The 23945-nt window shown below is 52.5% G+C and overlaps 8 protein-coding genes across 8 annotated transcripts; 4 read left to right on the forward strand and 4 right to left on the reverse strand.

Moving 5' to 3' along the window:
• Nucleotides 1–2142: 2142 nt before the first annotated feature.
• POX_g08563 (uncharacterized protein) lies at nt 2143–3291 on the forward strand (the record flags this gene model as incomplete). Its single annotated transcript, XM_050117334.1, has 1 exon — nt 2143–3291. One exon carries the CDS (start codon nt 2143–2145, stop codon nt 3289–3291), a length of 1149 nt encoding a protein of 382 aa, XP_049965478.1.
• A 1330-nt stretch (nt 3292–4621) lies between these two features.
• Nucleotides 4622–6637, reverse strand: POX_g08564 (uncharacterized protein; the record flags this gene model as incomplete). The annotated part of the gene is made up of 3 exons (XM_050117335.1): nt 4622–6025; nt 6099–6506; nt 6587–6637. 3 exons carry the CDS (start codon nt 6635–6637, stop codon nt 4622–4624), a joined length of 1863 nt encoding a protein of 620 aa, XP_049965479.1.
• Nucleotides 6638–7227: 590 nt separating this feature from the next.
• POX_g08565 (NADPH dehydrogenase afvA) lies at nt 7228–8614 on the reverse strand (the record flags this gene model as incomplete). Its single annotated transcript, XM_050117336.1, has 2 exons — nt 7228–8325; nt 8444–8614. The coding sequence occupies 2 exons, from the start codon at nt 8612–8614 to the stop codon at nt 7228–7230; spliced, it is 1269 nt and encodes a 422-aa protein (XP_049965480.1).
• A 2303-nt stretch (nt 8615–10917) lies between these two features.
• On the forward strand, nt 10918–11391 carry POX_g08566 (uncharacterized protein; the record flags this gene model as incomplete). Its single annotated transcript, XM_050117337.1, has 1 exon — nt 10918–11391. One exon carries the CDS (start codon nt 10918–10920, stop codon nt 11389–11391), a length of 474 nt encoding a protein of 157 aa, XP_049965481.1.
• A 1620-nt stretch (nt 11392–13011) lies between these two features.
• On the forward strand, nt 13012–14190 carry POX_g08567 (uncharacterized protein; the record flags this gene model as incomplete). The annotated part of the gene is made up of 1 exon (XM_050117338.1): nt 13012–14190. The coding sequence occupies one exon, from the start codon at nt 13012–13014 to the stop codon at nt 14188–14190; it is 1179 nt and encodes a 392-aa protein (XP_049965482.1).
• An 837-nt stretch (nt 14191–15027) lies between these two features.
• POX_g08568 (Protein hob1) lies at nt 15028–16414 on the reverse strand (the record flags this gene model as incomplete). The annotated part of the gene is made up of 2 exons (XM_050117339.1): nt 15028–16112; nt 16231–16414. The coding sequence occupies 2 exons, from the start codon at nt 16412–16414 to the stop codon at nt 15028–15030; spliced, it is 1269 nt and encodes a 422-aa protein (XP_049965483.1).
• Nucleotides 16415–18848: 2434 nt separating this feature from the next.
• Nucleotides 18849–20704, forward strand: POX_g08569 (Cysteine desulfurase; the record flags this gene model as incomplete). The annotated part of the gene is made up of 2 exons (XM_050117340.1): nt 18849–19958; nt 20282–20704. 2 exons carry the CDS (start codon nt 18849–18851, stop codon nt 20702–20704), a joined length of 1533 nt encoding a protein of 510 aa, XP_049965484.1.
• A 399-nt stretch (nt 20705–21103) lies between these two features.
• Nucleotides 21104–22720, reverse strand: POX_g08570 (uncharacterized protein; the record flags this gene model as incomplete). The annotated part of the gene is made up of 5 exons (XM_050117341.1): nt 21104–21557; nt 21733–21875; nt 21983–22204; nt 22278–22379; nt 22517–22720. 5 exons carry the CDS (start codon nt 22718–22720, stop codon nt 21104–21106), a joined length of 1125 nt encoding a protein of 374 aa, XP_049965485.1.
• Nucleotides 22721–23945: the final 1225 nt, after the last annotated feature.

A 23945-nucleotide genomic window follows, 5' to 3' on the forward strand; every position in this document is an offset into this window, starting at 1 on the left:
TCTCTGAGTCCATTATATTCGACGCTATGATTCCATAGTATCTATGAAGCACTCGTGGCACTTGAGATGTCCCGTTGGACAAAGAATTACATCTGAAACAGCACCTAGCCCACTTGATTTCCAATGCATCGGGATTCGCTTCGACAAGCAGTCGGATACAGAATAGATCCAGCTGGACAGAAAAAGAGTTCTGGCTCTGTTTCTGACGGGAGGTTGATTCTCTGATGGGTGATGGAGCCTTGAAGAGGCCGTTGTTGGGGAATCTGGTCCCTTGTCTCTCTGAAAGGATGCTTGTTCGGCTGAAAGTCACTTGATGATGGACAGGTATGGATGTCTAATCTATCAATCTCAATCGAGGGGTGATGTTGCCTCTCTTTCTTTCTGTTTTTCCTGGCCTATGTGTACTGGAACAAGTGAGCCGTTCTCGATGCGTGATGCTTCCGTTGTAGCACAAGAATTCCTTTTCGCTGCCCCCTTGTACCATCAACCCCGTTCCTCGGGGATGAAGTCTGGACCTTTTCAGGTCCACTGCCCAGCATCGGTATATGCATGTCACTTCATCTTTGACTGGGGGTGAGGTACCCTGCGTCTCTGGACGTGTCTTTGCCCCGTCCAGATGGACAGATCGAGAGGGTCTAGAACTCGGTCACCGCCCTGTCAATTTGGCTCTCCCGCACGCTGAGTGGACGGAGTGGGGCGTCTTTCCACGCTCCGTTGAATTGTCCACTCAGCCCATGCTGGCCCTGAGCCACGGGTGTTTGGTCCTGCCCTGCTGGCCAGCAACCCCTGCTGTCTGCGGTTTGGTTCCATGGCGGGTGTTCCTGGACAAACGAACATTTGTACCTAGTACTCAGTACATCATTAGATGCTGGAGAACTCTCCTGTACAGGTAAGTAGTAGTAGTCCCGACCTGACTCGGTTGCGGGTCGCTGGTGCAGCATGACATGGAGTCGCCTTCGCCTCAGGATTGTGTCGCTCGAGCCCATCCTGTGGCGGGTGTGACTGGGAGTTCGGTTGCAGACGTTGTGGTCTTGATGTACTCTGCAAGTACTAGTACTGTACTCGGTGGGTCACTGAATCTGACAACCTGACCAGCTGCACGATGATGCTCCTGTAAGCCCTTCGTCATCCTCGTCTCGAGGGAGAAATATTGTACTGTATAGGAGTAGTACAAGGTACCTTTGTAGTACGAGTCTCGCAGCAGGCGGCCACTCAAGTACATCCGACCGCCCTTGCTCTTTGTTCCAGATCTCATTTCCCACTTCGTTCAATTTCCCGTGGGATTCCCACTAGGCCCACTAGCGCCAATACACCTCATCCACCCTCGTCCACGCCCATTTCCGCAGTCTCACTCGTCCCCGGCACGGGGCACCCATCGGATCAACTTTTGTAACTCTCCCTCTTTCACTCTTCCCGCCTTCCCCTCTGCCGCCTCCTCCAACCTCCATCCCACTGGGGTCTCAGATTTCCTCCCGTGGACACTACTGTGACGACTTCCCAGCATCCTTCCCACCGTGAAGGACGATGCTGCTGCTATCTCTGTGATCATTCCTGTCGGCCTTTCTTAGACCTTCCCACACTCGTTTCCGTCGACTTGACCATCGGCAATTCCCTCAGGACCCCATATCCTCAGCGCGATCCATCCTGCTTACGATCTCTCTCACACTTGTTCTCACGACTTGACGCCGTTTGAGTGCACCACTTTCTTTCTTGGTTTTTCAGCTGCTGTTTCTCCTCCTCGACCACCATCTTGACCCGCGGGGCCCCGTCATCGTCATCCACTCATTTGCCGCCCGTTGACCGGTCGCGTCCGTCGATCCTCCTGCGCTGCGTTTCTCTTCTCCTCATTCGATTTGCCTTTGACGACCCCATTCATTCACCATGCTGCCCCCTTCGGTTGATCCGTCCTTCTCACCGCGTTGTATGTGGAAATCCAAACCTCATCCACTTCCCACGGTCTCTTCGCTGGCACGCAAGCGAGAGAATGGGCTGCCCTTTGAGATCACTGTACACTAACACCAGCACCCTCCCCTCCTTCAAACAGATGATACCTTTTCCCCTTCTCGCTCGCTCTTCAAACGCTGCGTAACATGCGACACGGTGCCAGCATGTCCGGTCTGCTCGGACGGTCAAACATGTACCATGACGGCGCAGACTTGCGACTCTTGCTCCATCACCAAATGCGTGTCCATCACCACCAACACCCCGCCACCCTCGAGCAGCACGAATGTGGGTGCGATCGCCGGTGGTGTAGTGGGAGGTGTCGTCGCACTTGCCATCATTCTCTTCCTCATCTGGTGGTTTGTGGTGCGCAAACGCCGCAATGCTCAGGGATCGGAGGAAGAAAAGGATAACAGTGTTTTCAATGCGGCCCGTGAGGCTCGTCAGTCCACCCAGTCGATTGCTTCCACTGTTCTGACGCGCGCCTCCAATGTCATTCAAATCGCCTACATTCCGGGGGTCACCAACCGTTCCCCTCCCGACACCCCAAACACCTTGGTGCCCCCGGTGCCGCCTCTGCCCGGTGCGCACCCGGACCAGCACTTCTTCATGCCCGGCGACCTGCGCGATTCAACCTGGACCACTATGACCGGGCACCAGAGCATGTCGCCCACGCTGCGTAGTAGTGTGGCCACCACCGTTTACCGCAGCGATGCAATCGTCAGTGCCACACCGGCACAGCAGATCCAGCGTTCGCGCGCCAATATCGTCAGCGTGCACAATAGCCCTGGAGGGTCCGGGTCCAGCGAAGCGACTCAACCGACTCCCGTCATGATCACCCCCCGCGATGCTCCCGCCGTCCCCACCATCACGTCCACCCAACTGGCCAAGGCCAGTGCATTCGCCCAGAGTAACAGCTCGATTGTCGCACGTCAAGTTGTCGCCAAACCCGTCATGGTACGCGGTCCCTCGGTCAAACGGAAGAACGGTTCGCCGAGCAACAGCCCCAAAGGGGACTCGGAAGCCAAAACCCCTACCCTCGCCGGATCAGACTCGACTGCCTGTTCACGCGACCGTTCAACGTCGACTCTGAATGGCAACACGTCCGAGGATGACGATGCTACCAGTGGCAACGATACGCGACCCACCACCTCCTCCAACTCAACCAAGATCACGGTCATCACCCCGCCCGACGAATCTCCTCAGAGTGAAGGAGGACCCTTCCAAGATCATACCAGTACTGCCAAGAGGCTATCGGCTGTCGATTCCAAACGCAGCTCTCAACATACCGACCGGACCCCACCTCCTCGTGGGCCGAGTCCCTTCTCAGACGACAATGAGGTCAAATAGATCGTAAAGGGTAATCGGGGGTATGATGACGAAATGCAGCGCTTTCTGCGATTCTTGTTATGAGCCCCGGTTGTCCTGCTGGAGTCTGACCATACGGACTCTGGACCTTTCCTTGTCATGACACCGTCCCATCCTTTCTTTCCCTCCGCCCTACCTTCTATCAGCCTTCTTTCTTTTCTTTGTATGTATGTTTCTACCCGGGGGGCAAATCTTGTTTGACTCTTGTTCCTTTGGCGTCGGTTTGGCCGTCTGATTGAGTGCTATGTACAGCGAGAAAAGCGCTCTAGGTAATGGACCCTCTCTTGAACAGTCTGTGCCCGAGTCCATGATGAACCAACTCTATTTTTTTTTTTGTTTCTTACCTCTTCTTAACACAGCCGTTGCATCTGCACGTTTTCAAAGTAAGATCTTCCATGTAGAGAGAAAGCCCAAGTATATATTCGAATGGCAGACCAAGCTGGTGCGATATCTGACGACGTAGACGCCCACCAAGCAAAAGGATCTTTGAATCTTGCGCCGCTTCAATTGCAGATCATCTCTTGACTCAGTCTCCCCCGACGGTTTCCCCCCTGCAAACTTTTGCAAGGTGCCCGGCTACTCTCTTAATCCCCGGCTGGACGCAACAGACAGTAGATATGCTTGGCCTCCATTGCCAAAACTCCCTGGTAACCGAGAACCCTAAGTAATATACGTATTACCCCATGACGATAGTCGGATACTCCCGGTCCTGAATTGTCTCCTAAGTAAAGAATCAATTCCCGCTAAACTACCCCGAGTACCTTAGAGGGATTGGGTTCTTAATTCCTGGTCCTTGACTGGCAGGGTCCAGTTCCAGTCCCAGCTCCCTGACGAGGAAAAGAAGATGCAATCAATTCTGATAAGTTCTTATCGGCTGAGAACGGCTCTGACTCCACTCGCCCATCAGAGACGCAGAATTCCAGGCTCTGAAAACAAACCGGGTCAATTGTTTCGAGTTAGAATAATCAAGTTGTGGTCGAGCTATAGAGATCCACCGGGGCCCTAATCCAACGACAGATGAAACGCCGGTCGTTGCATTCTTCTTCTTCTTCTAAAGAAGCACGGGATGTGTTGTTCAAGCAAATCCGTGCATTTGCATCTTGTTGACTGCTATTACATCTTCAAAATACCCAACTCTATATGTTTAAGAAGGAGAGGAAGGAAGGGATACCCAAGAAGCATATACAAAGATACCGAGCCAGAAGGATCAGAAGTCGACCTGATCAGTCACACGTGGTCACCCATTTCACCTTCCGGTCATCCCCCAATGACCTTCCACCCATCATCTTCCCATGTCCCCATACAATCGAGGTCATACTCCAGCCACACTTTCTTCCAATCCCATGCCACGGCCAATTTTGCGGATCAGAGCACGTTTCAAAAATGCCTCTCGCGCTAGACCCCGCGTATGCCGCGACCATGAGTCAACGCCAATCACGCCCCGGACGAGGGCTGATTGGAGGGCATACAGCGCGTGCTGGAGCCCTTCTTCATCCGCAACAAGATCGTAGAGTTGCTTCCCCACCACCGTGGGCGCAACGAGGACCTCGTCGATCGCGGGCAGACCAGACTGCGAGTCTGATTGGCCCACAGTCGCTGACGATGACGCGACGCTGGAAGATTGGCCAGCGGCCGAACGAGCCTGAGCATCAGCGATCGTCGCATCCGCGCGGTGCAAAGTCTGCTGGAGAATCGAGGTGTTGGACTGCAAGGCTGCGTGTAACGAGTTGAGTGCGGCAACTTCGCCCTGAAGAGTGGCCATGGCAGCTTGCAGGGAGCGCGATTGCGCAACGAGTGATTGTGCAGCAGAATCCGACTGTGTCGCATGCCTGTTCAGTGTGTCGGTGAGGGTTTGAGAGACCGCATGGAGCAGAGCGTCTTTCTCTGGATTAGGCGGAATAGGGGGAGCGGGGCCCGTGGGAGCGATCGATGGTAGTTCGACCTCGAATGGAGAGGTGAGGAGATCTGGAGTCTCTTTGCTTGCGGCTGGGTCAACTGCGAGTGAATTTTGATATGCGGCGGGCGGATGAGTGGGAGCCCGAGACACTGGAGCCGGGAGTCCTTGCTGTTGTGCTTGAGGGTGGACTTGAGGTGTCGGCTGCTGACTAGTCGCTGGCTGGTAACCAGGGACCTGCCTTGAATATGCCGCGGAAGGTGGAGCTTGAGTCTGCGGTGGATGCTGAGGAAATTGGTTCGAGACTGGCGGACGAGGTGAATATGGGATGCCTGGGGACATGTTGACCCCGGCACCTCCAGGATAGGGTGCAGGAATGGGCTGCACGGGGTGTTGTCCTTGGCCGTATTGCTGCGGCAAGCGATTCCCAAAGTGCGATGCGCCCACCTGACCGACTGGTGAAGTCCACGAAGCTTCGTCTCCCTTGGGGGGCAAAGGAGGCAATGGAGGCGGAGATTGATATCGATCTGCTCTCGGCGCTGGCGTCGGCGCCGACTGAACTCCTGGCGGGCTAGCACCAGGTTTTGGAGGTAACTGTGGGGGCCGATCGGACGCTCGACTCGGGCTTTGAGCATACGCCGGACTCTGAGGTTGACCAGTGGAATACCCTGGACTCATTGGCATCGGCGGCACTGGAGGTGGTGTTGGATGCGACGTGTGTGGCGACTGCCCCGAAGGAGGCGCAGGCTGCTTATATCGAACCGGGGGCTCCTTAGCAAACACCTCTTTGAGGACGGAAAGTAGGTCGCAAATATTCGATCTCTGTAGCAGACATGAGCGCAAAGATCAGCCAATCTCACGATATATAGCAGCTGAAAAAAGCAAGCTCACTCACGTCCCAGGATTCCGACCAGTGAGCCAGATAGTGATGGTAGACCCGTCCCTCCAGAGTCACATGTTGTCCCACGCGAATTGCCATGTCCTGAGTCGGCGTCACGTACACCATCGGGGGATCTCGAGGATATGTATTCGGAATCCACAGTGCGACAGGAAATCGGTAGATGGTACCACGAAAGGAGACGGGGACTGTGCCGACCACATGAAGAAGGAGCGCGGAGAAGCCATTCTCATAAGCTGGGAGATCAATCGGAGTCAGCACGACAGCAGCCAGCGATGCCAAAGTATTGTACTTACTGTAAACGTCCGTTCGGGGCGAAAGCGAAGGATACTGGGCCAGAGCATTGGCGACATCTTGGTACGTCCGATTGGGATCATGGTAGGTCTGCTTGGGATCGTAGTGGTCCTGCAGGGTGGTGGGGTGAGGAGGAGGTTAGCTCGTGAGTGTCATACAGGATGTCTTTTCCTTTAGGGGGTGATTCCTACTTTACTGAGGACCGAATACAGCCATGTCAGCGTACGCTGCGGAACGGCCATGTCGGACAAACGTGAGGTCGCCAGCGAGGAAGAACCTGATCAAACCATTGCGCGCGTTGGAGTGTGCTCCGCACTCAGTTGAAGTTCCCCGCAGGCGCTCTTGGCGTCGGTCGCTGATGTCAACATCAGACTTTCTCCGAACGCGCCACCAACACAAACACGGAGACATCAACCGTTGGAGTCGTCACAAACAATACAATCGCAGCGGAATTTCTGCCTTTGTCTTCATTACACCGGACATATGAATACTGGTAGAGCCGGTAATATGTATGATATTGATGAGAGTCATATGGTCGCGTCAGACGAGAGACCAAATATTATCACGAGCGACCCGGAGGCACTTGTCTGTGGTACTACCTATCATTGCCTTACAGCGCCTTGATTGTAATCGAGGCAAAGGTAAAAGTTTTTTTTAAACTGGAGATGTATTCATCTTCCGATACCTGTGCGTAGTAAAGAAAGCCAGCTCTAATGTAAGGATTTCACGTCGTCATGCGTATTCAATCATCTCTATAGGCCAAGTCTATAACGCCACCATGCAGAACATCTAATCAATGTACAAAACAAAAAAACGAATCCCCCACGCGCTTTTAATCGAAAATGGAGGCCTTCATGGAGTTGGGCTGGATGTACTCGGAGGCATTGCGGAAGCTGGTGAAGCCCCAGCGGATCTGTCCGGCCATGGCGATCTCGACATCCAGATCCTTGGCAAAGGCCCAAGCCAGACCAGTGTCACGCTGGAAGGCGCGACCCACCAAGATCAAGTCGATGTCGTCCTCGATGAGGACCTTCTCGGCGGCATTTCCGTTATTGATCATGCCGACGGCGGAGACGAGGAGCTTGTCGCCAACGGCCTTCTTCACGGCCACGGCGAATGGTACCTGGAAGGCGGGACCCGAGGTGATCTTCTGCGCGGCATGGACACCACCGCTGCTGATATCGATCAAATCGATCGCACCCTGCTTGGCAAGGGCGCGGGAGAACTCGACAGTGTCCTCCAAGCTCCAGCCCTGCTTCTCGGAGGTGTTGTTCTCGAGCCAATCAGTGGCAGACACGCGCAGGAAGACAGGCATGTTGGGGCCAACGGTGTCACGCGTGAGTTGCGCAATCTCCAGAGAGAGACGGATACGGTTCTCGAAGCTGCCACCGTACTCATCGGTGCGCTGGTTGGCCGAGGTGCTGAGGAACGACGACAGCAGGTACCCGTGGGCATTGTGAATTTCGATGAAGTCGACACCGGCAGCCAGAGCCCGCTTGGTGGCAGCAACCCAGGCATTCTTGACCTCCACGATATCTTCCTTGGTCATCTCCTTGGGGACAACGTCGTTCGCCGAGAAGGGAATGGCGCTGGGAGCCTTGACGTTATCAGTCCAGCCACCCACAGCATTGGTGGCAGTCACACCACCCAGCCATGGAGGAACAGTCGAGGCCTTCCGGCCGGCATGAGCCAGCTGAATACCAATCTTCTGGCCTTGGCTATGGGCGAATTCGACGACCTCCTTAAGTGGAGCAATCTGGGAGTCTTTCCACAAACCCACGCATCCGGGAGTGATACGGCCCTCCGGAACAACGCCAGTGGCTTCGATGATGATCATACCGGGACCGCGTTGAGCGATACCACCGTAGTGGGCCATGTGCCAAGGGGTCATGTGTCCATCTTGAGCACTGTACTGGCACATGGGAGCAACCTGCCAACGAGCGTTAGTCTCGGCATCATGGAAACGACCCGGATCTGAAACAGGGGCCGATTTGGCGCCATGGCCCTTCACTAGAACGACGTAGGCGATGAATTTAAGGAGGACCTACACCAAGACGGTTCTGGAAAGTCTGACCACGAATAGTCAGGGGCTGGAACAGCTTAGGAATGGGCTTTCCACTGGTCTGCGGGTTGCGAGCAGTGCCCGCGGGCGGATACTGTGCCGGCGTGAAGTAGGAAATGCCGGGCGCAGGAGCCACAGGAACGTCAGGCCAAGTCATGATGTGCTGTGAGGAAGGTTGAAGATGACGAGGAAATGGGTATCACAGAGCAGAAAACAAAGAAAAATTGAAGCGAATTACTTTAACGAGAGGCAAGAAAGACGAGGCGTGATGTTGATGCTTTATACCTAGACGAATGGACCCGGAGCCCCTTCTCGAAAAGGTCCAGTTAGCCTGATTTCTAAGCCCCATCCATCGGGCCAAGGTGCAATATCGCATCAGCAGGACCCGCTGTGAACCTGAAATCGGGCGACAGAATCACTCAAGGCCACCCACAAAAATTTTTCTTTGCCTCCATCCTCGATCGGCCGTCGAACTCCACGACGAATCCCATCGAAGTCGACCGTCGCGGGCATATGGAACCAGTTCCTGCATGGCGTTCGGCAGTCGGGAGAAAGTCGGAGAGTTTTTTGATTCGTGGAAGGGCCGTCTCTGACACGTGATTGGCAGAGCACCAACGTCTTTGTCAGCACTTTAAATTGGGCACCAGTGACGAGGCGTCCTTTCGCTGTCGACCGACTGGCGGCCTGCTTGGAAGCCTTTGACAATAGACATTTCGGCTGCACAGTTTTCTGCAGTGGGGACACCAATCCTCGGTTGATCAACGAGTCGATCGGCTGGTCGTCGTGCTTCAGTGCAGGCTGCTCAGTCATCAATCATCATCAGCAGAAGTAGAAGTCCTCCGAGTCCCCAAAGTCGCCGAAGTCTCCGAAGTCTCCGGGCGTCTCTGGTGGGGCGGTTCAACGCGTCCCCGAGGCAAAATTGGAACACAATGTCAGATCTGCAGAGTACCCACGCTGGTACGACTGGAGGCCACCAGTGACGTGATTTGGTTCCAGGACAATCGTGAGACCACGCCTGGGGGCGGTAAGCCGGTAGAATTTAGCGTTCCAGGAGCGTGGTCTGGTGGGGCCAAAACGAGTGCTTAAACGTCGACGATAGTGATGACAGGACCAAGGAGGCAGTATACTACGTACCTACGCAGACTCACCTCCAACTAATTACCGAGAGCAACTGTGTGCTCAGTTGAACCGACTCTCCACACCAAAAGCTTTCAAGAGGTCCCCATTGGTAAAATATCTACAAGCGAATCTTCCTTTGGTGTTGACATTTTTCACTGTGAACAATGAAGTTACAGTATGCGCGCCTGGATGCGCTGCGCAATAGAACAGGCGCACCAATTAGGCGGTGTGAGGCGGGTTTCAGACCCGACTCACATGTAGCTGGCTTCGTACTACTCATGTTCATTGTATGTAGCCACATGTATCAAACAGGTGCATTTTCTGGCTCGCCGCTTGCATCAGATACCATCATATCCCTGGACACTCACGTACCCGAAAATCACCTCAAGGCTGGAGGAAACTATGGCCTACTAAGTACTAGTCCATCGCTACTATGTACAAGGTCATGCGTTCCCCCATTCAATGCTGGCAGAATTGCACACCTTGACGCGTGATCCCATGCTGTTTTTTTTATCTAAACGAAAATGCCAGGCTCCCATCAACATCCATCATCTCTCCGCCAAAATTTCTGTTGTACACTGATTCTTCCACCCACTTTGGTCATTTCCCCGTCATCTCGGTTGCATCTGCCTCCCTACCCTTCCAATCTAGAATAAAGTTCCGACAATCGTGGACGAAGCCAGCAAGTCCGCTGGCTTCACGTGAGCTGAAACAACCTGGAAAACCAGCAGGATGTCATCATCAAAGGCTGCAAGTTCTCCCTGGCTCGTCATCCCTCAAAGTACTGACAATAAAACCAGAGATTAGATTCGAGGCTCAAACAATACACAATACGTGATGATACTGACAATACCAAAGCATTTTGTATGATTTCTTCGAGTGTCTGCCTTCTTCCGATGGGAAAAAACATCTGGCCGCGGACGTGTCCACTTGCAAAGATGATGACGCTGTTCGAGATCTGATCAAGAATATCAGGACCGGGTTGTTAATCCCGATGAGATCGCAAGGCGGCAGCACACCCCCCGAAAATACTTCGTCTCCGCGTCCTGGCGCTGCCGATCCAATTCAAATTTGCAACAGCCTCGAGATGGAACCTGATACGAGACGCAATCATCAGCACTTCGGTGTCACTGCCTTCAATAGGATGGGTACAGGTGTCTCATCACGGGATATTACAGCGGAGAGCACGATCATCCACAAAATGCAGAGACGGCGGGTTTCGAAGCAGCTCATATCTTCCCGTTCCCACTTGGATCCTTTCGGGCTGAATCCGTCACTTCTGTACACAACAACTCGACCATTTGGAATATTCTTTGACGCTGCTTTCCCGCACTCGAGAGAATGAACTTCAACTCGGACTTGGTCTACTACGAGAAAAATATTCTCATGCTTGACGAACTAATTCACAAGCGCTTTGGAAAATTCAAGCTATGTCTGCAGGCAACTGGAATCCCTCACCAGTACCGAATCGAGACTTTTCGAAATACTTACTCATCAGCCACCAACAGAATTCCTCAAGACCGTCTTGTGAGGTTCAAAGTTCACGGGGGAGATTGGGACCTTCCAGACCCGAAACTTCTCGAGGTACACGCTTGCATCGCAAAATTTTTGCACATGAAGAGCCAGGGGGAGGCTATTGACGAGCTTATTAGAGACTTTGAAGAAATTGGCGGACTCGCACCAAATGGCAGTACCAATATCGAAGATCTGCTTGCAGCCAACAATCTGTCACTGCTGTTCGTGGAAGGAAACAAAACAGCTAGTTCACTGGAATACCCAAAGTCAGGTGTGGAGGAGAAGTACCATATTACCTAGGGTCTCTTCGAGCTGCATAGGAATGTCGTTCGACCAGGGTCTCTTCAGCGGTCTACCGAGAAGCGTTATGCTTCAGCTATGCGAGGGCGCAAACGGACAAAAGCTTCTGGTATCGAGAGTGAACTTCAGAGCACACTGGCTTGGATGCTTGTAAGACAACTGACCACCGTTCCAGTCGTAGGCTTACTCGATTGAAGGCACCATGGCAAAATCTTTTGCCTTTTTATTTTTTAGGCCTCAATACAGCAAGTTTTGAGAACTGCATGATTTACATTGCGATCGATTGGTGGATTTTCAATTCCACGACCGTGCAGACGTGAACAGTAACCAGAAAGCCATTATCACAGGAACTATGTTGCCCCGTGAGCTCTGATAGATTTGTCTGATCTTCGTGGTGCTGGTCAAGTAGAGATAATCAGTAAGCTTCTGAGAAGCTCAGGCCAAGGAAAATGGTGGAGATGGCCGCCCCGATTAGAGTTGGGATTCTGGCTATATGGTTCACTGATCTCTGACTTGGGTAGTGGGGTCTCTGGTGATGATTTAAATTCTCGAAACCTCATCTAACTTGCCCAAGTGGCCCGAACTCAAGTTAAATTGATTCGAGTCATGACTCAACTAGGGGAACACATACCAGGGGGATTGTGAGACACGTGATGCGATCTGTTCGGATTGCGGTCGTCTTGTCTTCTTCACCACGTTGGCTCCCCTTCGTACAAATTCAATAAGGTCGTGTTTGAGGTCAAAATGGATGGGAATGCCACGGCCACCTCGCCTGCTCCCTGCAACTACCGCTGCTGCGTCAGATCTGATGTTAGAAGAACTTTTCCAATGATAAGTGACCGTGTCTTCCATAATTCGCTCCTTTCTCCCCCCGTGAGACAGAAACGAGTGAGGCTGATACGCCATCAGACCAGTATCTTGCACCGGTGGTTCAGGGGCTTGGAAGACCGATGTCCGTGCCGAGCTCATACAAAAGTACGACCAGCTGCAAATCTTTAGAGTTGACCCCCTGTTGCACAGTTTGTCTGTGCGCGCTAGCACGAGCGAAGGGCCGATCTTGTCCGTGGGTGTAGACGACCTCATGCCGTATTTAGACCATTGCTGGTTCTCATAGGCCTGGATCTTCTCAGTTCTACAAGGATCTGGTGCCTGTCTTGAATCTTGGGACTTGCTTCATTGTTGGTGGGCCCGCCTGGCATTGTTCTCCCCCAAGAGTCTCCACCACCTCGATGACTGCCTTGACCTGCAGCAACACTCCTCATATCTCGGTTCTAGGCATGTGCTGATCGAATGATCCAAGGTGAGACATACACTGGATTCATCACCCATTGTTTGTTTCGGCACCGGGATGGCAACTGCGAGACTCTCCTCGCAGCTTACGAAGAAGCACTCCCAGAAGACCCGGATTGCTGCCTTCGTCACTTTGCGATGACATATATACAGCGGTGTATCATGGAGTCTGGAGAGATTTGTTACACTATCATCAATTTCTCAACCCAAAGAGACAAGTGAACTCCCCACCCCAAGGCTATTTTCCCTGGAGATTGCACGAGTGAGCTTCAAGTTGCTGGCAATTTGAACGTAGAGCAAAGGCTGGTCCGCCTCTCAACGAGCTTCGACATGGCGACCTTTGAGCCCTACACGCAAACTCACCCCTACCGACTGCCGGGATTTGATCCACTTACCCAGCAGTTTAACTTAAGTTATCCCGATGGCAGCCCACTGCCCATTTCAGTTCCCGATGTGGACACCTTCATTCAATACAATATCCGCATCTGCATCAATTACGGAACTCAATTCGGCGCGTCGATCGTGTTGTGGGTGATATTGCTGCTCCTCACCCGGCGCGAGAAACGAGCATCGTCAGTCTTCCTCTTCAATGCCGCGGCCCTACTTTTCAATATCATTCGGCTTTTGCTGCAACTCGTTCACTTCACTACCGACTTTGAGAAGTTCTATCAGTACTTCTCGCTAGATTATTCCTCCGTGCCACGCAGTGCCTATGCCATTTCTATCACCGGCAGCGTCTTTGAATCGCTGGTGGTAGCCTGTATCGAAGCATCGCTGGTCGTTCAAGTGCATGTGGTGTGTACTACCATCCGCCGTCGATATCGCTGGCCTCTGCTCGCTTTGTCTTGTGCCGTGGCCTTGGCTACCATTGCTTTCCGTCTGGCCTGGATGGCCGAGAACTGCATCGCGATCATCCAGGTTTCCTACATGAACACCATTTGGTGGCTCGAGAGCGCCTGCAATATCGTCATCACCATCAGCGTCTGCTTCTTCTGCGCAGTCTTCGTCACCAAGCTTGGGTTTGCCCTTCGCCAACGCCGCCGTCTGGGGGTACGGGACTTTGGCCCGATGAAGATCATTTTTGTGTGTGGCTGTCAGACTCTGACCATTCCGGCCATCTTCTCCATCACCCAGTACTTTGTCATCTTTCCCGAGCTCTCCTCCAATCTCATCACCTTGGTCGCCATCTCGCTTCCCCTGTCGTCCATCTGGGCCGGCGCCAGTCTGGACCAGGGTCCCCATCATGATACGCAGCCCTTGCACCGCCGGAATCTGTGGCGTGGCCTCGCGTTTGGCATCAACGGTACCACGTTCCATGACTCGGCCACTGCAAAGAAGATGACCGCCACAGAGATGACCAGTAGCACTGCGGCTCAAACCCTTTGTTACTCAGATCAACCTCTCAGTATGCTGAGCAAGTCGTCGCGGGACTCTCTGGATCCTCATGGCATTTGCGTCGAGCACGACATTTCGGTTCAAAGTGAGCAGCGAAAACGTTCTCTGGTCTGAGCGGAATTACGAGTCTTGCTCTAGGCCGTCCGACTCACAGAGAACGTATTAGCCCTCATCTTATTTTATCACTCTTATTCCTTCCTTTCTTCTTCTTTTGTTTTTTGGCTACGTTTCCCCCTCATCTCCTGACATTGGGTGCTCTTCTGTGCCCAACCGATCAATTCCTACTCCCATTTGTCTTTTTCTTCTCACTTCATCTTCCAATTAAGAAGTCAATTTTCTTTTCCACGGCTCGCAGGAAAGAATTCATCATTCGATTGATGGAATGTATCACATCTATTCTCATGGTCTTTGGATCTCGCTTAATAATGTAATGGTTGATATCGCGCGAACTTTCCCCCGCTCAACTTTTCAAGAATTCCATTGACGTCTCGGAATTTACTACATCCATTGCCCACGATACTCACGCTGTGAAGTAATCATCATACCAATTCATGAGCGAGCGCCTTGTGGCAAGCTATCGTGTCCACGCCACTGGTAAGATTTCAAGGCGACTGGTCGAGTTCGATATTTGAGAATATAAAATCCAAAAAGAAGTGGTTAGAAAACAATCAACAGGACGGTCAAAGATGGGGCACCAAGTCCGCTTGAATTAGTTGGGGAGAACATTAAAAGAGTGAGAGAGTGAGACAGGGAGAGAGAAAAGGCGCGCGGGCTATGTACACAAGAAATAAACGCTCTATGCCATAGAACCAGAATGTGCCCCACGAAACGGCAGAAACAGCTGCCATTAGTAAATAAAAGTCAGAGCGGCAAAGTTAATATAAGTGGCATTCCTCAGAGATCCGTTGCTGCATGTTATTGGAATTGAACATAGTTGGCTGCACAGCAACGTTAGTTCACGTGGATCGAAGGAGATCGAGGGGGGTGGAAAAGGTGAAAGTTCTCTCCAAAAGAATACTGACCAGGGAATTGACCTTCACGGCCATCAACACGTCCAGTCCACCACTCATTCTGGTTATCTGTCCGACTCACAATCTCAATCACATCACCAGCGGAGAAGCCCAGATCCCCATGTGCTTGAGCCTCATAGTCATAGAGCGCGACGACGGTCTCGACAGGCTTGCTGAGGTGCGCCGGCTTGGCCCGCGGAGGCGGCGGAGCGGGCTTGGACTTGGCCGCAGCGGAAAAGTTGGCGGCAGTGGGCGAGGCGGCTGCCGAGTAGGGAGGGGGCGGGTTTTCGGACGAGATTGAGGATGTTCGACCGCGGCCGCCCTTGGCCTCTTGGGCCTTGAGCGAGCTTAGTTTCGAGTTGGAACGGCCCAGTCCCTTTGTCTTAAAGTGCACAATCAATAGCGCCTCGGCCCGCTCCTGGACATCACCACGCTTCTGCTCAAAGGCCTCCTCCACGTCGAGAGCAAGGTTGAAATAGCTGATGTTCATCCCCTGCATCTTCTCATGCAAGGTGTAGAACACATTCAGTTGCATGTAGTAGAACGACTGAAACAGCGGACGAATGAATTCGGCTTCGAGACGGAACAACTTGGGCAGCTCCTCCTTCAGCAAGTCGTTGTAGTAGTTGAATTCTTGCGTGGCCTGCTCCACATCGTTTTCTGCCTTGTACAGCGCCTTTTCATCCTTCAGCGACTTGTCTTTCTTCTCCTGCAACTTCTTCAGGGACGCGCGGTGACGATCATAGTCGAGTTGCTTGTGATCGCGTTTCACGGCGACCTTGCGAATCACCTTGATCACCTCCAAGAGCTGGTCCGCCGGGCTGATGATTCGGCTCTCGATCATCTCCAGCTCAGGCGCGAGCGACTCTTGCAGCTCCCGCACGATGGCCTCGTAGTCTTCGCATGCCTGGATACCTTCAGGATTCCCCTCGAATTTGTAGGAATCGGGATCGGACGCGCGGCCGGAGATGGGCTTATAGAGTTCGGCAATGGCTTTGGAGAATTCGATCTGGTGATTGAGCATACCTGTGCGGGGGATCAGACCGAGACCGTCAATTTGTTGTCCACCGTGAACGTGCCATCCTTCACATTGCGACTCTTGACAATGGCCGCGCACGCGCAGGATTGAGCGAGTAGATCTTACCGTTGATCGCCTCGAAGTATTTCTTGGATTCATCGTGCAGCTTCTTGGTCTCTTTCTCTAGCTCGTCAAAGCGGCGTTCGGCATCGGTGTAGACGGCGTCCTTGGTGTGCTCGCCAATGTTGAACTTGGCCTTGATCTGCTGCGGGGCACGCACGATGCTCTTTTGGAAGCCCTTGAAACTCATGGCGACCGGCGGGGCAGTGACGAAACCGGGATCGGTGAGGGGCGGATGGTGAAGAAGGTGTAGTGGCAGAGAGGAAGGTGTGAGAATAGAGCCGCGCTTCAGGGACTCCGGGGGAGGGGGTTACGGTCTCACTCGCTTTGGGGGGAGAGAACCGTGGCAAGCGGAGGATTGTGAAGGGCAGTGATGGAGTGAGTAGTGGAGTCGAAAGCTGGACCTTTTCGGGGGTTTTCTCAGCTTTCCTGGGCGAGTGACTTATGACATAAGACTCGGGCGCGGGCGGCTCGGCACACGAACGCAGGCAAAGCTGGGGTTCATGCAGCCATACGTACGATGACAGGCGGTACACATTCCTTCGCCTGGCGACTCGGCGACATGCAAGTACCGTCCATACAGCGTCCCTGAACCGGCAGTATAGGAATTTACAGTCTACTCGTATAGAGTTCCAACTTGGATACCAGAATTACCCCACCTCCCAACTACACGCTGGATGAATGCAGTGCCTTGTCTGATGTTGAAACCCCACCGCAATCGTCAAGGCAGCCTGGTTTTCCAAAACGATCGATAGGGCGAGAGATTGTAGACCAGAGCCGAATGTGCAGTGAGAATTGGACGAGATATGTCTTGACTAGAAAATGCTATTATGAGATCAACGGAGAATCCTTCTCGTCAGACAAAGATCACCATTTTGCCTCGAGGTTGTACACATGGACTCTATGATGCCAGACTCGGACCCGACATAATCGCGTGGCTTGTGGCTGTGTGCGCCGAGTCGATCGCTGACGATCGTCGTGGCCGCCAAACACGTTTTCCCCCCAATGCGACTCTGCAAGCCGCGCACACGCCGTGAGTTGTCGATGAAAAAAAGCGTTCCAGATCTTTCGAAAGCTATGTAACTTGAGCATCTCGTCCATCACGAACCACCTAGAAACGAAAACCCGTGGACCGTTGGACCGTGGAATGAGACACTACACAGGAGGCTCTCTCCAGGCAGCTAAAACGAGCACACGATCGTGAGGTGAATACTGGGGGATCAGATCGATTCTATTGGCCCCCGAGGTGGCTGTTCGGGCTTGTGAATGATCCATCAGATGGGAGCCTGACTTGTGGCGCAATCGAGCGGGTCAGTCTGGTCGTGTCCAATGTGGTTCCCGTGAAGGAGTGTTTCTCGGCCACCTTCGAGCCATTATTATTCACCCATCCGATGACGGCAGCTAGTGCAAGATACGAGTGTCTTCCGAATTTGAACACTGGATGGGGAAAATCTTGAAGTCGGGTCCTTCAACTTGCATCGGTTTACAATGGCGCAGGACTATAAGGCCGTCTCGTGCCTGTATCGTGATTTGATGCTGGGTCACTGGATGGAATGATTCTCCAACGCTCCAGCAAACTTGCGATGACAGCTGCGACTTGCAAGCCTACTGCACCGATGTATCCACGCTGAACAGGCACCAGGATTCCATGTCATAGGTTGTTACTTCCTGGTGGACCTTCACCAGCCAGCGTCCCCAATGACCAACTGCCGATTGCCAGAGAGCGCACAGCCCTACCCAAAATCAAAGTATGGGCCGCCCTCGAGGACACCACATTGAGCCTCAACTGCATCATCTGGGATAGGTGGTACCTGGCTCGGGGAACGTTGCTCCCATCGGAGAAGAGCTAACGTCGTATGAGTGTGGACAACTACCTCACACATTGCACATCTACCACACCGCACACGGCATGTACGCGCTGCACTCTACTCTCGAGTGACTTCGAACCCTACACTGGGCAGCTCCCAAATTAAGCGTCGCAGGTGACTCTTCACGTTCCACCGGCCCGGTAGACGGATTCCTCTTTGCATACAGGGCTGAGCGTCGCTGGCTGTTTGTTCGTCTGGCCATGGCTCGTTCCACACAATCTATCGATAAAAAGCACAGGCGTTTGCGCCGTCCAAGCGACATCGTGATTGATAAAGCTTGCAAGCACCGCTGTGCGAGATACAGGAAAAGCCGAGTCACTGGAGAGGGAAAAGAATGAGAATTAAAAGGTTGGGCCGTCGGAACATCCAGACCGACAACCAGTTGCAAGGACCATTCGTATCCATGTACTGCAGAGACAGAGAATTGCTGGCGGCAGTGCTCATCAACAGGCGAGACCAAATGAACTGAGAGGAAGAGCTACAGGGGTTCAAGTGGCGCCCGGCTCCTGGAAAAGAGTCTCGTCACGTCATGCTAAATCCGCCACGGGCTGCTGAATGGCTTGATGCCTGAGGCTATACAGGTCTTCCCCGGAGAAATCTCATCTCCGATGCTCCAAATCGGGAATTTCCCGAGTTGAACGGAAAAATGTCACCGCCCGGCATTATTATCGCGGAGCTGTCTCATTGTGAGATCCTACCTCCATAACAAGTACCATCATCAGCATAGTCACTTCATTGTGTCAACCCCCAGTCATCATGTCTGCTGCTGGATCAGCTGCTTGGAGACAGGCTTCCCGCGCCTGCTCAAGGCGTTTGTCTTCCCAGGGTGCCTTCACCGCTCCGCGTCGCTCCCTCGCCACCGGTTTCCGCGGTGCCCGCACCTATGTCACCGAGACCAAGGCCGGACAGGCCCAGGTCAATGTTGAGACTGCTATCAAGGAGGAGCAAAAGTCGTTTATGAAACAGACGGGTGTGGCGCCACAAGATGTCACTTTGCCCACCTCAGGAGCGTCGGCGGATGCGGCGATGAGTCCCACGGCAGGCATCCTGAAGCAGGCGACTGTGATGGATCAAGGGACCCGTCCCATCTACCTCGATATGCAAGCGACGACTCCTCTCGACCCCCGTGTGCTCGACGCGATGCTGCCATTTATGACCGGCATCTATGGAAACCCGCATTCACGTACCCACGCTTACGGCTGGGAGACAGAGAAGGCGGTTGAGCAGGCCCGTGAACACATTGCCAAGCTGATCGGAGCGGATCCCAAGGAGATCATTTTCACCAGCGGGGCCACTGAGAGTAACAACATGAGTCTGAAGGGTGTCGCACGTTTCTTTGGTCGGTCGGGGAAGAAGAAGCACATCATCACCACTCAGACCGAGCACAAGTGTGTTTTGGACAGCTGCCGGCATCTGCAGGATGAGGGCTTCGAGGTCACTTATCTGCCAGTGCAGAATAGCGGTCTCATTCGCATGGAGGACTTGGAGGCCGCCATGCGTCCGGACACGGCGATTGTCAGTGTCATGGCGGTGAACAACGAAATTGGTGTCATTCAGCCCATGGAGGAAATTGGCAAGCTGTGCCGATCAAAGAAGATCTTCTTCCACACCGATGGTGCTCAAGCTGTCGGCAAGATCCCACTGGATGTGAACAAGTTGAATATCGATCTCATGTCCATTTCGAGTCACAAGATTTACGGTCCCAAGGGTATTGGCGCCTGTTACGTTCGCCGTCGTCCCCGTGTTCGTTTGGACCCTATCATCTCGGGAGGTGGCCAGGAACGTGGTCTTCGCAGTGGTACCTTGGCTCCTCACCTGGTGGTGGGCTTTGGCGAAGCATGCCGTATCGCCTCGCAAGATATGGAGGTAATTATCATCCCCTTCCCACTTTCCCTTACACGTTATCCTTCATTACGTTTTTTTTGGATCTCCACTCCCTTTGGAGTTGGATCGGTGATGGTATCCTGCACGCAAACCCCTAGACCCCGTGTTGGGTAGTCGGCATCATATCACTTTGGACCGTGCCCCACGGCTGTCGACATTAATGTTCGAGAAAGACCAATGCGGCCCGTTTCGAGTGCAGCGACTGTATTTCTCGTTTCTACCTTCTTCCCTCCCCTTTCCTCCCCATTTCTTGTGGCAAACGGTCATTCTTGATATACTCTAGATGCTGACTGGCTTTAATTTAGTATGACAACAAGCATATCGAGCGCCTGTCAAAGCGTCTTCGCGACGGTCTTCTCAGCATGGAGCACACGACCCTTAATGGTGACCCCGAGGCTCACTACCCTGGTTGCGTGAACATCTCTTTCGCCTACGTCGAGGGTGAGTCTCTTTTGATGGCCTTGAAAAACATTGCCCTGTCCTCGGGTAGTGCCTGCACCTCTGCTTCTCTGGAACCAAGTTACGTCTTGCGTGCCTTGGGAAGTAGCGACGAGAGCGCCCATAGCAGTATCCGCTTCGGAATTGGTCGTTTCACCACCGATGCCGAGATCGACTACGTTCTCAAGACGGTCCAGGACCGTGTGGATTTCCTGCGCGAGCTGAGTCCCCTCTGGGAATTGGTTCAGGAGGGACACGATCTGAACACCATTGAGTGGAGTCAACACTGAACGTTGCTCTCTCACATACTCACTCTTCTCTTCGTTTATTCGCAACCCCCCCATGGTTTAATGATCCCCTCCTGAAGAACCGTTCTGGATAGCTGCTGGATCATGGCGTTTGATAGGAGGCCTTGTAAGAACACATTACGCTTTTTCATGTACAGAAGAATGTCAACAATCAAAACACCCCATTTCCACAATATCGCATAACTGTGACGTTTCCCACGCGTGGGGATTTATTCTCCGTGCCAGAATCTTCCATAAATCTCTTAGAGGCCTCGCTCAGGAGGTTCTTGAAATTGTGAAAAAAGAAAAATTATCGTATTATATCCATATCTATAGGATTTCCCCCGCCTGTGGCAGGTTCGAACCGTGCTCACTCTCGAGCATAGCCAGGTCCAAGGTGAGTCAATACTGCGAAGCCGGCGTCGACGCTCTCCCCTGCCCGCCATCCGCCAACTCGATCGACTCATCCCGCACATCCAGATGAACGGTTTTCAAGATCTGCAACCCTCGCGAATCCGCCGGTCGATCAATCATCGGATCTTCCTCTCTCTCCCACCCCTTGACTGCACACGCCGAACTATGATGTCCCAAGTGTTTTGGTGCCGACCCCCCCGTCCCCGACGTATAATGTTTAGACCATGTTCGCGACGCGGACGTCCCGTCCGTATAGGAAAAGCCGTTTTTGTCTTCAAATACCGCAATGAAGGATTTGAGAAATGCGGAGATTAGGCAGACGATGCTCAGTGCGATGTAGACCTCGGTTGTGACGGTGGCGTATGCTCCTAGGAGGATGGGATCGTCGGAGACGATTTGCTTATGGACGTAATAGAGTCGGATGGCTGCGAGGGGGATGAGCCTGAAGAAAGTGGAAGCGGGTCAGATGTTAGATTGAGTCAAAAACAAGGTTCAAAAAAAGGAAAGATGGGAAAAAAAGAAGAAGAAGAAGAAGAAAAAGAAGAAGTGGGAGTGTGTTGGGCGACAGACACGAGGCCCGGGGGTGTACTACCAAGTTTGCTGCGGGATAGACTTACAATACGCGACTTTCCAGCGTGATGCCGATGATCAGCTTCTTTTTCAACGATATTTGAATTTTATGAATCGCAAATCCAGCGTAGGCAAATAGCATGGCTTCGGTGAGGATATCCAAGACTGTTATCGCGATCCAGCGCGGGAACTGCGGGTGCATTTGATAAGTAGGTATCTCAAGATATGTGTCAAAAAGTTCACGACCTTATTTCTTAATGTGAAAAGTTGATAGGTCTGCCGCCAGAAGAGACTTACCAGACTGCTACACAGCGAGGCACCAATGTCGAACCATGGTTGATCACTGCAGCGAACTCCCACTAGGATCACCGATAATATCGTCCAGAGGACCATAGAAATGAGAGTACTTCGTATCAGGCGGAGGTGTAGTTGAGAAAAAAGCGTTTCATAGAACAGGCTGGAGGTGATCTTGGAGAGACCTAGTACCAGGAGTCCGAGGATATCGGCCGCGTAGGTAGTCTGTCCCGTAGTGAGCGCTGTGCATAGAACAATTTGTGTTTTTTTTCAAGACACCAAGGTGGTGGTTTCGTACCGTGAACATTGCCTTGTTGGCAGGGTTGAGGTTCTCTTTGCGCACTCCCCAGCCATGATGGACTTGGGACAAAACCACCCCAGTCTGGGCCATGGCGATGATCTGGAGAGAGCACTGGATCAGTATCGTGTCAAACAAGAAAAATGGAAGCAAGAATCGACCATCTACTCATCACATCCCCAGAAATCCCAGGAAAACAAGAGACTATCACCTTATCTTCACTTTCAACGAAAACTTACCACCAAGACTCCAAAGAGAGCATCGTCACGTTGAAAAAGACGCCTGTGATGCGCCGAGTAGATTCGAGCCGCCACCGAAGACAAAATCAATACCAAGGCCAACGAGGTCCAGATGACCACTAATCCACCGTGGTTATCTTCAGTGTCTATCGTGAGAGGTGGCCTCACACCCACAGGTAGTGAGGTGGCCGACGTCGATGGCATAGCGCTCGAGGTGAATCCCGTGGCCACACACCCAGCACCGAAAACCGCTAGTAGTCAACTGTTCACTGGGAAGGCTTTATAGTTGGACCCCCGGAGGAAACTATTCATACATGAGGCAAGTCCAGGTGTCGATATGAGATGCAACGACGGGTCAATCAACGTCTGGAGTGGTATTTGCTTCGTCTTCGACCTCTGTCTCAGGCTGATGATAATTTGATATTGTGGAGAGTGCACACTCCCCGGGGTGAAAGTGTGCAATCCCGAAACAAACGGGTCTAGACCCAACTGCTGGAGCGAGAGGAAACGAGTCTCGCCTCTCACAATGCTTTTACCAGGAAATTCAACGGATCTTGGAAAGGGTCGAGGAAAAGGCTTATCTTATTCAGGGCGGGTCGGGCGGATGGATGATCGAGATGGGCGTTGCCCAGGAAAGTACTGACAGAGCGGTCGACCAGGCTGCAAAGTGAGCAAATAATAGTCACATTGAATTAACCCGAAAATAAAATAAGAAAAAAGAGAGAGCACTAGAACTCTATTGCGGCTCGAACTGGTCCGCACTGGTGCGTCAAATCCCCTCGAGCAAATCAATCTTAAACCAGGATCATAGCTGGAGAGAAAAGGGCTGGTTCGTCTTCTTTCCAAGGGGGTGACAAGCGGAGGAGGAGGGAGAGGGTCGTTACACCCATCAGCATCGCCAATAATCGCCACACTGGAAACGTGTGGCATGGTGAATGTGAATGACTCGATGGTCCCATGTGTGTATCATCCATGCTCCCCAGCACGTCAAATATTCAAGCCTATAAGCTGGCATGAGTGGGACAGTCCAACCATGAGGGAGCGGAATATCAGCCCCATTCACTCCTATGCTGGTTGTTGGCCGGAGAACCTTTTCAAAACCGTGCAGCTTGCGGCTCGCCCTGCTCTGATCGGCATTCTACTGTACTGTACATGAATCTATTGTTCTTAGTTCTAATGCCCCTTCTTCTTTTTATTTTTTTTTGTTGTTGCTATTTCTATTCTTGTCTTTCATTCTTGGAAGTTTCGGGCTGATACGGTGCATCTTCCGCCCGCCTCATCGAGTCTATAAGCGACTTGGTTGCGCGATTCGAGGCAAACGCTCACAGTCCTCGGAGCAAGTTCTGAGCTGAAGGCCACTATTACTGATGGACTAAGTAGCATAGACAGTAGATACTAGTACTAGTACTACTAGTCTGTGAGTTTTAAG

Source organism: Penicillium oxalicum, chromosome VII, assembly GCF_001723175.1.
Source record: "Penicillium oxalicum strain HP7-1 chromosome VII, whole genome shotgun sequence".
Classification (NCBI taxonomy): domain Eukaryota; kingdom Fungi; phylum Ascomycota; class Eurotiomycetes; order Eurotiales; family Aspergillaceae; genus Penicillium; species Penicillium oxalicum.